This window comes from Somniosus microcephalus, chromosome 8 (assembly GCF_052327205.1).
Source record: "Somniosus microcephalus isolate GS21.2 chromosome 8, FLI_Smic_1.0, whole genome shotgun sequence".
Lineage (NCBI taxonomy): Eukaryota > Metazoa > Chordata > Chondrichthyes > Squaliformes > Somniosidae > Somniosus > Somniosus microcephalus.
In genome coordinates this window covers 93,725,066-93,737,436 of record NC_140994.1, presented here as the reverse complement: position 1 = coordinate 93,737,436, position 12,371 = coordinate 93,725,066, and the positions used below count along the sequence as shown (strand labels likewise).

Here is a 12,371-nt window from a genome sequence, read left to right as displayed (position 1 = left end):
CAGAGGTCGGCGTCGTACTCCGTAGCTACGCCACCGACCGAAATTTCAAGGCCATTACATAGTAGATAGGAGCAGGAGTAGGCCATTCGGCCCCTCGAGCCTGCTCCGCCATTCAATGAGATCATGGCTGATCATCCAAATTCTGTACCCTGTCCCTGCCTTCTCCCCATATCCCTTGATCCCTTTAGCTTTAAGAAATATATCCAACTCCTTCTTGAATATATTTAATGAACTGGCCTCCACCGCCCTCTGTGGCAGAGAATTCCACAGTCTGTTCCACATGTAAGCTACTCTGTGAAACCAAACCATCTCATCTCACAATTTAATCTGAAATCTTGCCCATGTTCGTTAAGTTTAAACTGTGTCCTCAAGTTCCCCAAGGGACTGCATAAAGGAGAAAAATTTTAAGGATTTTGAAATCGATGTATTGGGGGGATAGAGAGCCAGTGTAGATCAGCAAAGCTTGAGATAGGGATGATAGGTAACTGCAATATTGTATTTTTTAATATTGTATTTGTTAGTGGCAGGATCACTACACTAGACAATTCTGTTGTTAGTGTTCGGATCAAACTTTCATGGTTCATTTAGAACTAATGTAAAGAAAAGGTTCTTTTGGGAAAAAATAAGCAGTTCAGGAGACAGCCATCTAAAACTAGCAGGTATAAAGAAATTAAACAGCAAGAAAGCATGCAACATTTGACGAATGGCTGCTGAGCGGGCTCAGGCAAGCAACACTGCAATCCCAGGATTGAAGGCTCTCCAAAGATTCCATCTCCAAAAGATAGCTTCACCTTTCATGACCATGAATGGAAGCTTTTTAGAGCTGGCACATTGATTCCTCATGCAGTTGGCTGCAATATGCCCTAGCACCACATCTAGTAATGTAAAACAGAAAGATGAGAAACGGCTCTGAAACAAAGAAGAAGTAATAAAACGTGGCTTTGGACTTAACCTGTTGTTGACCAAGACTGTTGCGAGTTGATTCTATCAGATATTTAAAGTCCTGCAGGTGTAAAAAGAGTTTAATAAATGTCTGATTCTAAATGCTATAATTTTATCGAAACAAGAAGCTAGCCCTTGGATCATGGGGAACCTTCATTGGGAATCTGTAGATAAGAAAGAACAATAGATGGATGCACAAAAGGGGTGGATGGTAGATGGATGGATTGGATTGGACAGATGAATGGATAGATGGATACATGGATGTATTGGATGCATGCATGTATGGGTGGATAGAAGGGTGGATAGCTAGATGGGTAGATTGGATGGATGGGTTGAAAGATTAGATGGATGGGTGAATAGATTAGATGCATTTAGGGGATAAATAGATTGATGGATGGATGAATTGGATAGATGGATGGAGTAGATGGATGGATTGGTTGGATGGATGACTGGATTTGATGCATGGATATATTAGATGAAAGGATGGATTATATGGATGGACCGGGTGGATGGAAGGATGGGGCTGGATGGATTAGATGGCTGGATTAAATAGATGGATTAGATAGATAGATTGGAAAAATGACATGGATGGATGGGTGGATGGATTGGAGGGGTGACTTGGATGGATAGTTTGAACAGATGGACCAAAGGATGGATGGTGTCTTAGATGGATGGATTGATTGATGGATTTGAAGGATGGCATGGATGGATGGATTGATTGTATGGATGCCTTGAACAGATGGATGAATGGCTTGGATGGATTGATTGGATAGATAAATGGATGGCTATCATTCTATAAAATTATGGAAAGCATCCTATCATACCATTATGTTCCAGATTAATAACCAAAATATAGTGTCTGGATGTATAGTGCATTGATCTAGTTAGATCCTACCATGCTAAGCTTGAGCAATGTGATGGATGTGACAGCCAATCATCATATATTCAGACTATATAACTTAAGCAAAACATTCAGAGACAACTTTTGAATAGAAGCAAATTCAATCTGTCTTAGATCTAGACTCCAACTTCACACTCAGGGTTATTAGAGGCTTTCTGTGGGATGGCCAACATATTAATGCCTAGTCATTTCTTACAAAAGGCAGGTGGTTGTGTTTTGCAATCTCTGTGCACACCGAGTACAAAATATTAATGGTGCTTCATTTCATATGGTGCAGATTAGATCTGTATGCAATGAACAGATGTTAAATATTTGAATACACTCGTGTCCATCAAACTAATTTAATAGTTTGCAGATGACTTGTTAAATGTTAATTGCAGCAATTGAGTATTTTCAAATGGAATTGATTCAAATGGTATTGCTCAGCAAACAAAGGCGAGACAAAGAAAGAGAACTGAAAAAGGGGTGTTATACCTGTGATGCTGCAATATCCTCTACCTCATCAAAATTAAAGATTGAAGGAGAATTAGGTCCAAGAAATCTGCGGGCCATTTTATCCTCAAAAGTTATTCTCTATCGAAGGGAAGCAAGTGATTAGACAATAGTTTTATAGCAATATAAGCAGATAGCAGAATACTTCAACAGAATGAAGTATCACTTCTAGAACATATCTTGGGTATTAGTGTAATCTTATGATGATCCTCTAAAATGACAACTCCAAACACAGCAAACAATTTCAAATTGACCAACATCCTCTGCTGTAACTATTATCTCATGGCAATAAGCCTGTAGTAACCGGCTATAGCAGTACTTAATAGATCCTTTGAGGTAAATTTAGTGATGCTGAATTTCTCGTCTTTCAGACTCACTTGATGGGACTAAAGGGTGCAGAATGGGCCATATAATGCTGAAGGACTCACACTGCCATTGAGCAAGACTCTGGACGCGATTTTGCTGACCTCGGTGGGGTTGTGGCGGATGACGTCGGTGGCGGGTCCCGACCCTGCTGCTAGCTCCATTCCGCTCTGTGAAATGAATTTCCCTTGTTGGGGCTTGTTAAGCCCGCACAGCGCGTTTGCTGGTCAATTAGAGGAAGTGGGTCTGGTGACATCATTTGATGACGTGTCATCGGCCAGTTTCCTTAAGGGGAAAATGTCCAAATTTATTTTGACATTTATGTTGTCAGTGTTCTACAGCATTGAGGTGCTGCAAACACTAACAATGACTGCACCCAGGCTCTCCCATGACTTCCTCCATATGCTTATGGAAGGAGTCAGAGCACGCAGGGAGGTCCACTTCCCTTTCCATGGGCGAAAGAGAACCTCCCAGGATATCAACACAGCCTGCTTGCACATTGCAGAAGAGGGCACAAACAGGGATGTGGTCAGGAGATCCTGGGTGCAGTGCCGCAAACATTTCAATGATCTCAGTAGATCATGAAACGTTAGTAAAAAGCCACACTCAACCTCATCCTGCTGTGCCTCTCGTCACATCTCCATCACTCTGCCTTCCCTACCCTACTCCTGCACATCATTACTCACACCAACTTACCTTGGAACTCCACCCATCCCTTTCTCTCTCTATCTATATTATCACATCCCCATCTCATTAGCCACCCCTTACACTCACCCTCATCCTAGTGTAATCATACCAACTAACAACACGCACGGGTAGGCACTCAGGTGTTTTATGCAATGTCCATATAAAGTTTCTGTTAATGCGCTGTCAAACATTGAAACCTTTATTTTCAACACTTGTTTTTGGACAGATTTATGTGCACCTTTGGAAGTGGCTTAGTGAGTTGCAGTGAATGGTGAGACATAACGGTACCCCCCGCAATGGTGATGAGTGTGAAAGGAATGGCTTGGGCATTGTAGGGATGCTTTATGGTGTTGGTGTGGGCTGGTGCCAACCTGGCGCATCATGTGGCAGCCAGGGTGTACAGTGTCAAGTGAAGTAAATCTGGCCATGCTGAGGACATCCCTGGCCTTCCGGGCAGCAATGTGGTAGGGTGCTGATGCCCTCTGTCCTGTGCAGCATCAGTTGATTGTGGAGAAGGTTGGAGTTGTTGTTGTTGCTGCTGGTGTGCCTGGTGCTGCTGGTGTTGGGGCTGATCGTGGTGGGATTCTGAGGACCAAGGTGAGAGAGTATAAAGGGCACCCATGCTGGTGGAATAGATGGCAGGTGAAGTAGAGATGACAGAAGCAATCTGTCAATAGTGAGAGAGGTAATGAGGTCAGACTGGATGGAAATTTGTGTAAAGACTTGCAGCATGGTGAATCTGTTGTGGAAATGCAGTGAGGAAGAGCTTGTGGTTGAGGGAAGATATTTTTGTAAGGTGGGAGCTTTTACTTTACATTTAAATCTGTCAACTCATTAGCTGATTCAATGGCCACTGGCCTTCCGCCGCAGCTTACAGACATGGTTTAGCAACAGCGTGAAAACCGTGGGCGAGCTGTCAAATTCAAAAGGTCAGTTTAAAACCATTGTTAAGTGGCTGTAAACAAGCCATTAATCATTTAAATTGGCTCCCCCGCTGCTGCGTGTTGGGTCTGCTCAGCGCTCACAGACCCGACATTTGGTAAAGGCACGTGGCGGCAGGTTCACAGCGGGGTCCTAACCAGCTGGGGAAAAAAATCACTTTCCCACCCGACCCGCCACCGATCGTGCCCGCTGACCCCCCGGAAAATCTCGGCCGCTGTTCCAGGAATGCAGCATCACTGAATTTATCCTAATACTTCTTTAAAAAATCTAAAAGTCACACCATCATTTTTGTGTTTTATGATGGAAGTAGGGAAGCAAAGGAATTCCCTGGGATAACTTCTAATGTTAGGTAGTTAAAACATTATTCTGTTGTTGCAAAAGAATGTTTCACAAAATATTGATGAAACTGGAATTTTAAATATATTTTCAGTTTCAATGTAGCAAAAAAATTCTTCGATGCCCTCTGTGCAGAAAGCGCTTACCTGCTGCCCAGTTTGGAAAACATCATCTTTGAAGCGTAACTTTCTGTCTAAGTCATGTATTACAGCATCCTTGCTATCACGTATTTCATCATTGGTGGATGTTCGAGGGGATTTGAGCACTTTCTTCAGGACACCTTGTGGAGGGCTGCATTATTAAATAAAAAGTGGGACTTTGTAACATTTGTACATTTAAACAGTCAATATTCTTTCATTTGTAACACACCGAGATATAATATATTCCAAGATAAATTATTAATTTGGCACCAGGATGGTGCAGTCGGTTAACACATTGCCTCTGGAGCCTGAGTTTCAATCCAGCCCCAGTGACAACCCAATTCTACCAACTATTGGAAACCTATATGAAATGAGTTTGGGTAACCTTAAGTGGTTCCCAGTGTATGTTGTCCCACGTCACAAAATTGCCCATAATTAGCAAAGATTAGCAATCTTACTCAGAAAGGCTATACTGATGGTTGGTATTAGATGCAGAACAGTCAACACTGGTACCACAGAGTGCTGCTATTTTTTGGTTGAGGCACAGGACAGAGAACTTTATTCTGCATCTAACCTCGGAGCACTAGAAGTTGGAAAATTGTTTCACTCCCCAACACTCAACTCAATGAGCAGAAATTTCACCATCTTGACACTGGCTTAGCAGTTACCATTAAGCAGAATTTATGTCTGTTCTAAATTATGTGATTCATTTCATTGGATTATTAATGTATAAATTTGCATCAAAATAAAACCAGTTAAACATGATAGTGAAGGTATATTTTATTAGATAGTGGATATACCTCATCAAAGTAACAGTAAAAGGTATCGATGACCTTACTTGGTAAACATTATATGTGGGTGTATGCAGACAATAAAGTCAAGTACTCAAACATAATGAAATTGTTATGTGGTCTATGGTATGATTAGTAACCTAGAAACCTGGTATCTTGAGACACAAATCTGGGATAGCAAGTGAGGGGGCAGGAATTCGGGGTGGAGCCCATTTCTGTTGGGTTTCTGTCTGTTCAGGCTGTCCACAAAGACAAATTCTGATTGGCGTGCCCCTACCCACTCTGTCCTGACATTATGACATGCCCCCTCAACTGGCAGGATGCTGGGCTCCCCCAGAAATCTCCTGCACAGCCAGCAGTATTGTCTGTATGAAGCAGGCATGCAGGTGGTACAAAGCCGCAAGTAGGGCCCACCATTGTTTCCAAACAGCAATCGACAGGCAGAGTGGCAAAAGAGGGCATTTTAATAAATTTCTGGCACTTTTACTACTTCAGCCAGACTGGCTGGTGCTTCCCTGACAAGGTGCCACTCTGAAATCCTGCTAGAACCCCAGGGTAGGGACCCAACTAGCACTGTCAATGGTGCAGCTCTTATGTTCAAATTACCCAAATCCCTGGGATTGGGGCAGAGTCAAGGCGAGGGCTCACTGGCTGGCTGAAGTCTCACCCCGCACATCACCAGGATGAGAGTTTCTAGGCTAGTAACTCTTTTTTAAATTCTTGTCTTAATCATCAAAGTGTTGGAGGAACTTTAGTGCTGGGGAATGGAACTCTTCTCATTTCAGGCACCCAGTGTTACCATTAAGCACTGCCAGGTCAGGTATAGCATGGCCAGGTGCAGAGTAAAGCTCCTTTCTGCCCCAGCAATGGCTCTAAGCTCAGTCTCAGAAAATCGCCTCCTACTGCACAAGTGTGACAAGCTTCCTGTTTTCCTACATCTGTAGTCCCTCCAAGTGCAACTGCCAATTAGTTCTAGTTTCGGACAATTTGACTCAATTGAAAAGGCTTCAAATCATTTCATACAGAACAGCAGACAGAGGCCACGTCCATCCCATCAGTCTGGGCTGGATTCGAACTTAGGAATCAGAAGTAAAGAATTAGGCCTGGGTTTTGAGGTGGGTGTATCTCCGTTGGGGCAGGATGCCCCCCCTTGACCCTGGTTAAATTTCTTGGCCCTGGGGTAATTTAATTGCAGAAGGTGACCACTGACCTCTGCTGAGGAGCTGCGCCAGACTAGGGCCGAGACTTGCTGTAGCAGGCCTTGGGGCAGAAGAAAGAAGACAACCTCCAAACTGCCCGAAAAAAATCTTTTTTTTTGATGTTAAACATTTTTAGTTGTTGTTGATGGGGCATGTACACAACTGCACTCAGAGTGCTTTAACAGGATCTTCTTTATTTGAACCCCAAAGGCCCCCTCCACTGACCAGTGAACACTGACAGTGGGCCCTAACAGGTGGCAGATGTAGATGGGCACATTTTAAGCAGCTGGACTCACCCATTGAGAAAGGGCGAAGGTAGGTGAGGGCACAACAGAGCACGTCCTCAATCAGGTTTATTGTTCACACTCAGGCCTGCCCCAGATCCACAAAAAAATCAGGGTGACAGGTGGAAAATCTAGCCTCTAGTGTCTAACCCATTGCACCACCCAGTTCCCTTACATAGTAAGTTTAAAGGAAAGAGTTTTAATCTCCCGTGCCCAAATCTCCCCACACCTAACTGCCACAGTAGTGATACATTTTTTGTAACTGACACTTACATTGCTGGAGCACTCCTGGGAAGACCCATGGCATTGGTAGATGGTGCAGAAGGCAATGATGGTAATACAGAGCTGAGAAAAGCCACTGGGTTCTGAACTGGACTAGGACAGGAGCTGCCAGCGTTAATGGAAGTTGGCGATACAACCCGAGGCTGAGAATTTGGCAGAGGAGAAACAGGGGAAGAAATGGCTCGTCCAATTGCACTTGTGGTGGAGTAACTGTGAGAGGGTGGGGATGGCAAACTCTTACTGGGATATATAACAGGATGCTGCAACATTGACGTGAGTGGAAATCCAAAGTAATTTTCTTCACCATACTGCTTCTCTGTCTTTTGAGATTCTGTGCTCAGCATCGGCAGAGGAGAAAGTGAGGGGGAATAACTTCTGACAACAGCTGGCGTAACATTCTGAGCAGCAATGAACTGCTTTGGCCGGGCATAATTAAATGCCTGGGGTAGGGTGTTTTTTGGTGTTGGTGACCTGCTAGATGGGGATGGCTGCACAGGCGGATGAGGAGCAGAATTGACAACATTCATGGTGAACGGAGAGGCAGACGGAAGGGAGGAGGGCAGGGATGAGGACTGTGATGGTGACTGCTGTAGGGTTGCTTCTTGCTGTTGTTCAAGTAGGACCTGGTTGTGTAGTTGTTGCAACTGGACGGGATCACTGCACATAGAACAGGAGAAAAAACAAACAAACATGCCAATGAGTTAATTCTAAGTACAAATAGCTGCAATGGATGAAGATGTGTAGATTAACACAAAGCTTTAAGCATTTTGACCAAACTAACTGACTGGATGTTACATAAACATTTATTTTTGCGTCTGATCCACGTCACACATCACAAAGACCCTTTTAAGAGATTAAAAGATAAATCAAATAGCAACCTCCCAGATTTAATTTTACTTCTAACATGTTTCATTAACTCCATCAAAAACCAATTTATGATCACCCTGGGGCGATTTCTGACCCTGTTTTCGGACAGGGCGGTAACAGACTGAAACTCCAGGTACAGCACTTACTGCCTCATTCACACTGACATCAAACCTGCTGCGATTTTGGAGCAGCTTGGGAATCAGGCAAGCAGTGCTCCTGCCAAAAAGAGACAGGAGCCGACTTAATTATGTAAATTGGGGTCCTATACCATATGTAGGACCCTGATGTAACCTTTGCATTCCACTGAGCAGAACATGCACTCCGTGCTGAACTTAGCATTGACCAGCCGAACCAGCGGTCCTTAAAGGGTCCGTCGTAGTCTGTTCCAAAAATGGGGGAAAAAAAGCTGTGCCACCGATTTCTGTGGGGCCAAGAGGAATGCTCCATCCAGCCCACAAAAATCTTCCCACTCACCGCCGATCCCTCCATTCTGCTCCCGCCCCACCCTGCCTCCCGGGATTTCCTCCTCTCCCCCCCCTATTAACATCCCACTTCTCATTTGAAGCCACTGGATTTACCACCTCCACCCTCACTGCCCCCTCCCCCACCCCTCCAAACTGGCCAGCTGCTGACAGCATCATTCAGTACTGGCAGCTCACCGATATTACTGGAATGAGCGCCAACCATGAAAATGGTTCGGGCCTCTCACTGGTGTCATAAGACGGGCAGTGTGATCATGCCGCCCAGTGTGCACCCAAATCAAAACTCAGGTTCATTGTCTCCAGCTTTAAAAATTTTGTGTTACTGCCAATATAACCTCTGATTTCCACAGCCAGTCATCAACACAACTAGTTAGTGTTGTGTATTTTGAATGTGTATTAGAATTGTCCCACATGGGATACCGTAGGTGATTTGCAATGCACTATGAGAAATGTAGTGCATTGAGTGAAGAAGCACATTGTAAATAAAATGGCCGTTAACTAAACTCTCCACCCCGGAGTCCTTCTTAATTGTTATATAGGTAAGGGTATAAAACCCCTTGAGACACAACAAAACTGGCGACGAGGACGACGGACTTGCGCATCACTTTGCACTGGAATCGGCGATGTTTAAAGTAAGAAGTTCCTGTCTTTTCTTAATGGCATGCCCGCAGTTTAGTGCTGATGCAATCGCCTCGTAAAGGTGGTGGTTCGTGTGTTACACAAATAAGAAGGGGGAGAGTAATGATACAGTGAAACGAAGTGGAGGAAAAGGACTGTCAACATTTTTTTTTAAAGTGGAGGAAAAGGACTGTAACGAAAAAAAAAAGAAAACTAAATGGCTATGCTAACCGGAGCGTTTGGACCATTTGATGAAACGGCGGAGCAATGGAGTGCTTATACAGAGCGTTTCAGATTTTTCGTGACTGCAAATGGCATTAAAGATGACGTAAAAGTGGCGACGTTCCTCAGTGTGATCGGAGCAAAAACATTTGGCTTGTTGCGGAGTTTAATGCACCCGGATAAGCCCGGCACTAAGACATATGATCAGATTGTGGAAGTTTTGGAAACACATTTCGCACCCAAGCTGCTGCTGATTGCCGAGAGGTTCAGGTTTCACAAACGAAACCAAGGGGAGGATGAGTCCATAGCCGAATATGTTGCAGTGCTAAAGAAGCTAACTGAGCATTGTGAGTTTGGTGAAACTCTAAATGACACTGTCCGTGATAGGTTTGTGTGTGGATTAAGATGTGAAGCAACACAGAAGCGCTTGCTCACAACTGACAAACTGATGCTTAAATCAGCAGTGGAGCTCGCTGTGTCTATGGAGTTAGCAGCTAAAGATCCACAGCTGTTGGGGGCTGCAACAAGAGTGCACAGGGTAGCAGCTACACCGGATAAGCATGCAAGGGGCACCAGAGAGTGTTACAGATGTGGAAGGTCAGGTCATCAGCCATCTGACTGCTGGTGTAAAGACCTGACCTGTCGGAAATGTGAAAAGAAAGGACACATTGAACGTGTGTGTAAAGGGCAAAGCAAACAATCCTACACAGAGACACACAAAAACAAACAAGGAAACACATCCAACTGGCGTTCTAAAAAGAAAAACCTACACATGGTGAAACAAGAACAGGAAGACAGTGACACAGACTCTGATGGGGAGCTGAATCTCCATGTGTTAATGGTGAATGGAGGCTCATCAGGCTATGGAGTCACTCCACTACTCGAGGGAATACCGGTCAAAATGGAGCTGGATACGGGGGCCGCTGTCTCCTTGATTTCAGAGAAGCTATTCAAAGAAAAACTGAACCACCTATCACTGACGCCGGCCAAGCTCATCTTAAAGACCTACACTGGGGAAACAGTCCCAATGCTGGGTAAGACGGAGGTCAAGGTGGAGCTTAATGGACAAGCCGTGATGCTGCCAGTTTACGTGGTCAAGGGTGACTATCCATCCCTGATGGGCAGGCCATGGTTGGAGAAAATTCATCTGGATTGGAAAAAAGTGAATGCGGTGTCAATCGAAGAGGCGGGGCTAGCGGCAGTGTTGACAAAGCATGCGGATTGGGGAGTATGAAGGGGATTACGGTCAAACTCAAGGTGAAGCCTGACAGCCACCCACGATTCCTGAAGGCCAGGAACGTTCCCTACGCCCTCAGACCAAAGGTGAAGGCTGACCTGGAGCGTCTGGTCAAGATAGGGGTCCTGGTGCCGGTTTCGCACAGTGAGTGGGCCACGCCCGTGGTACCAGTGATAAAGAGTGACGCGCGGTTCGCTTCTGTGGAGATTTCAAAGTAACAGTGAATCCTGTGCTCTCAGCTGAACAGTACCCCCTCCCCATCATTGAAGATCTTTTTGCGGGTCTAGCAGGCGGTCAGAAGTTTAGCAAGATTGATCTATGCCAAGCCTACTTGCAGATGCATGTAGAAGAGGACTCAAAGAAGTACCTCACCATCACCACCCACAAGGGCCTCTACAGGTACTGCCGCCTACCCTTTGGTATAACGTCAGCACCAGCATTGTTTCAGCGGGCTATGGACCAGATCTTAAGCGGCATTCCAGGGGTACAATGTTATCTCGACAATATCCTTGTCACAGGAAAGGACGACAACGAGCATCTGCAGAACCTGACGAAGACACTGGGAAGGCTTGAAGAATATGGCTTATGCGTTGGCAAGGACAAATGCGAATTTTTCAAGCCATCAGTGGAGTACCTAGGCCATGTCATCGACACGGACGGCCTACACACAGCACCGTCGAAAGTGAAAGCCATTGCCAACGCTCCTGCACCAACAAATGTCAGCCAGCTGCGGTCATTCTTAGGTCTCCTGAACTATTACGGAAAGTTTATTCCACAGCTGGCATCACTGTCGAAGCCATTACATGAGTTGCTGTGTCAGGGCAAGGCCTGGGCATGGACGAAGGAGTGCGAAGCTGCATTCAAGAAAGCCAAAGCAGCTTTGACTGACCCCAGAGTGTTGACGTACTTTGACCCGTCGTTGCAGATTCAGCTGGCCTGTGACGCGTCGCCTTATGGCATTGGCGCGGTCGTGTCCCACATCTTTCCCTCAGGCGAAGAGAAGCTGATTGCATTCGCACCAAGGTCCCTGAGCAAGGCGGAGGTGAAATACCCGCAGATCGAAAAAGAGGCTTTGGGCATCATCTTTGGAATCAAAAAGTTCCATCACTACTTGTTCGGAAGGAAATTCACCTTGCTGACGGATCATCGTCCTCTGACATCGATCTTTGGTCCACACACAGGAATACCCTCCCTGTCTGCGTGCAGGATGCAGCGCTGGGCGCTGATGTTAAGCGCTCACAATTACAACATCAAATACCGGAGGTCAGCAGCACATGGCAATGCGGACGGATTGTCAAGACTTCCACTGCCTGTGCTCTCTGAAGGCTGTGAGCAGAAGATTTTCTACTTTGACATGGTGAGCAATGCCCCTGTCACGGCCCGGCAGGTCAAGAAAGAGACCAGAGTGGACCCTACGCTATCCAAGGTGCTGGATCGGGTGATACGAGGAGACGGATCACAGGTGTCAGACGCACCACCTGAGCTCCTACCTTACCTGTCAAGAGGGAAGGAGTTGTCTGTCACGTCAGGATGCCTCCTTTGGGGCATGCGAGTGATCATACCACCAAAGCTGCGGAAACATGTCC

General features: G+C 45.4%; 1 protein-coding gene across 24 annotated transcripts in view; it reads right to left on the bottom strand.

Annotated features, from left to right (window-relative positions):
* The window catches only part of mypn (myopalladin), an 828,299-nt gene that overhangs the window by 133,148 nt on the left and 682,780 nt on the right, over window positions 1-12,371 (bottom strand). For 15 of the 24 annotated variants that reach the window (XR_015079259.1, XR_015079260.1, XM_085994999.1 and 12 more), the window contains 4 exons: window positions 7,351-8,016; window positions 4,810-4,954; window positions 2,318-2,416; window positions 953-1,003 (listed from right to left, as the gene is read on the bottom strand). Coding sequence is in view for 22 of the 24 variants with exons in the window: in XM_085994999.1 (XP_085851125.1) it covers window positions 953-1,003; window positions 2,318-2,416; window positions 4,810-4,954; window positions 7,351-8,016 (961 nt within the window). In the remaining 2 variants the exon portion in view is untranslated. The remainder of the gene's footprint in view (window positions 1-952; window positions 1,004-2,317; window positions 2,417-4,809; window positions 4,955-7,350; window positions 8,017-12,371) is intronic. The other 9 variants (XM_085995016.1, XM_085995017.1, XM_085995019.1 and 6 more) reach the window with 4 other exon arrangements.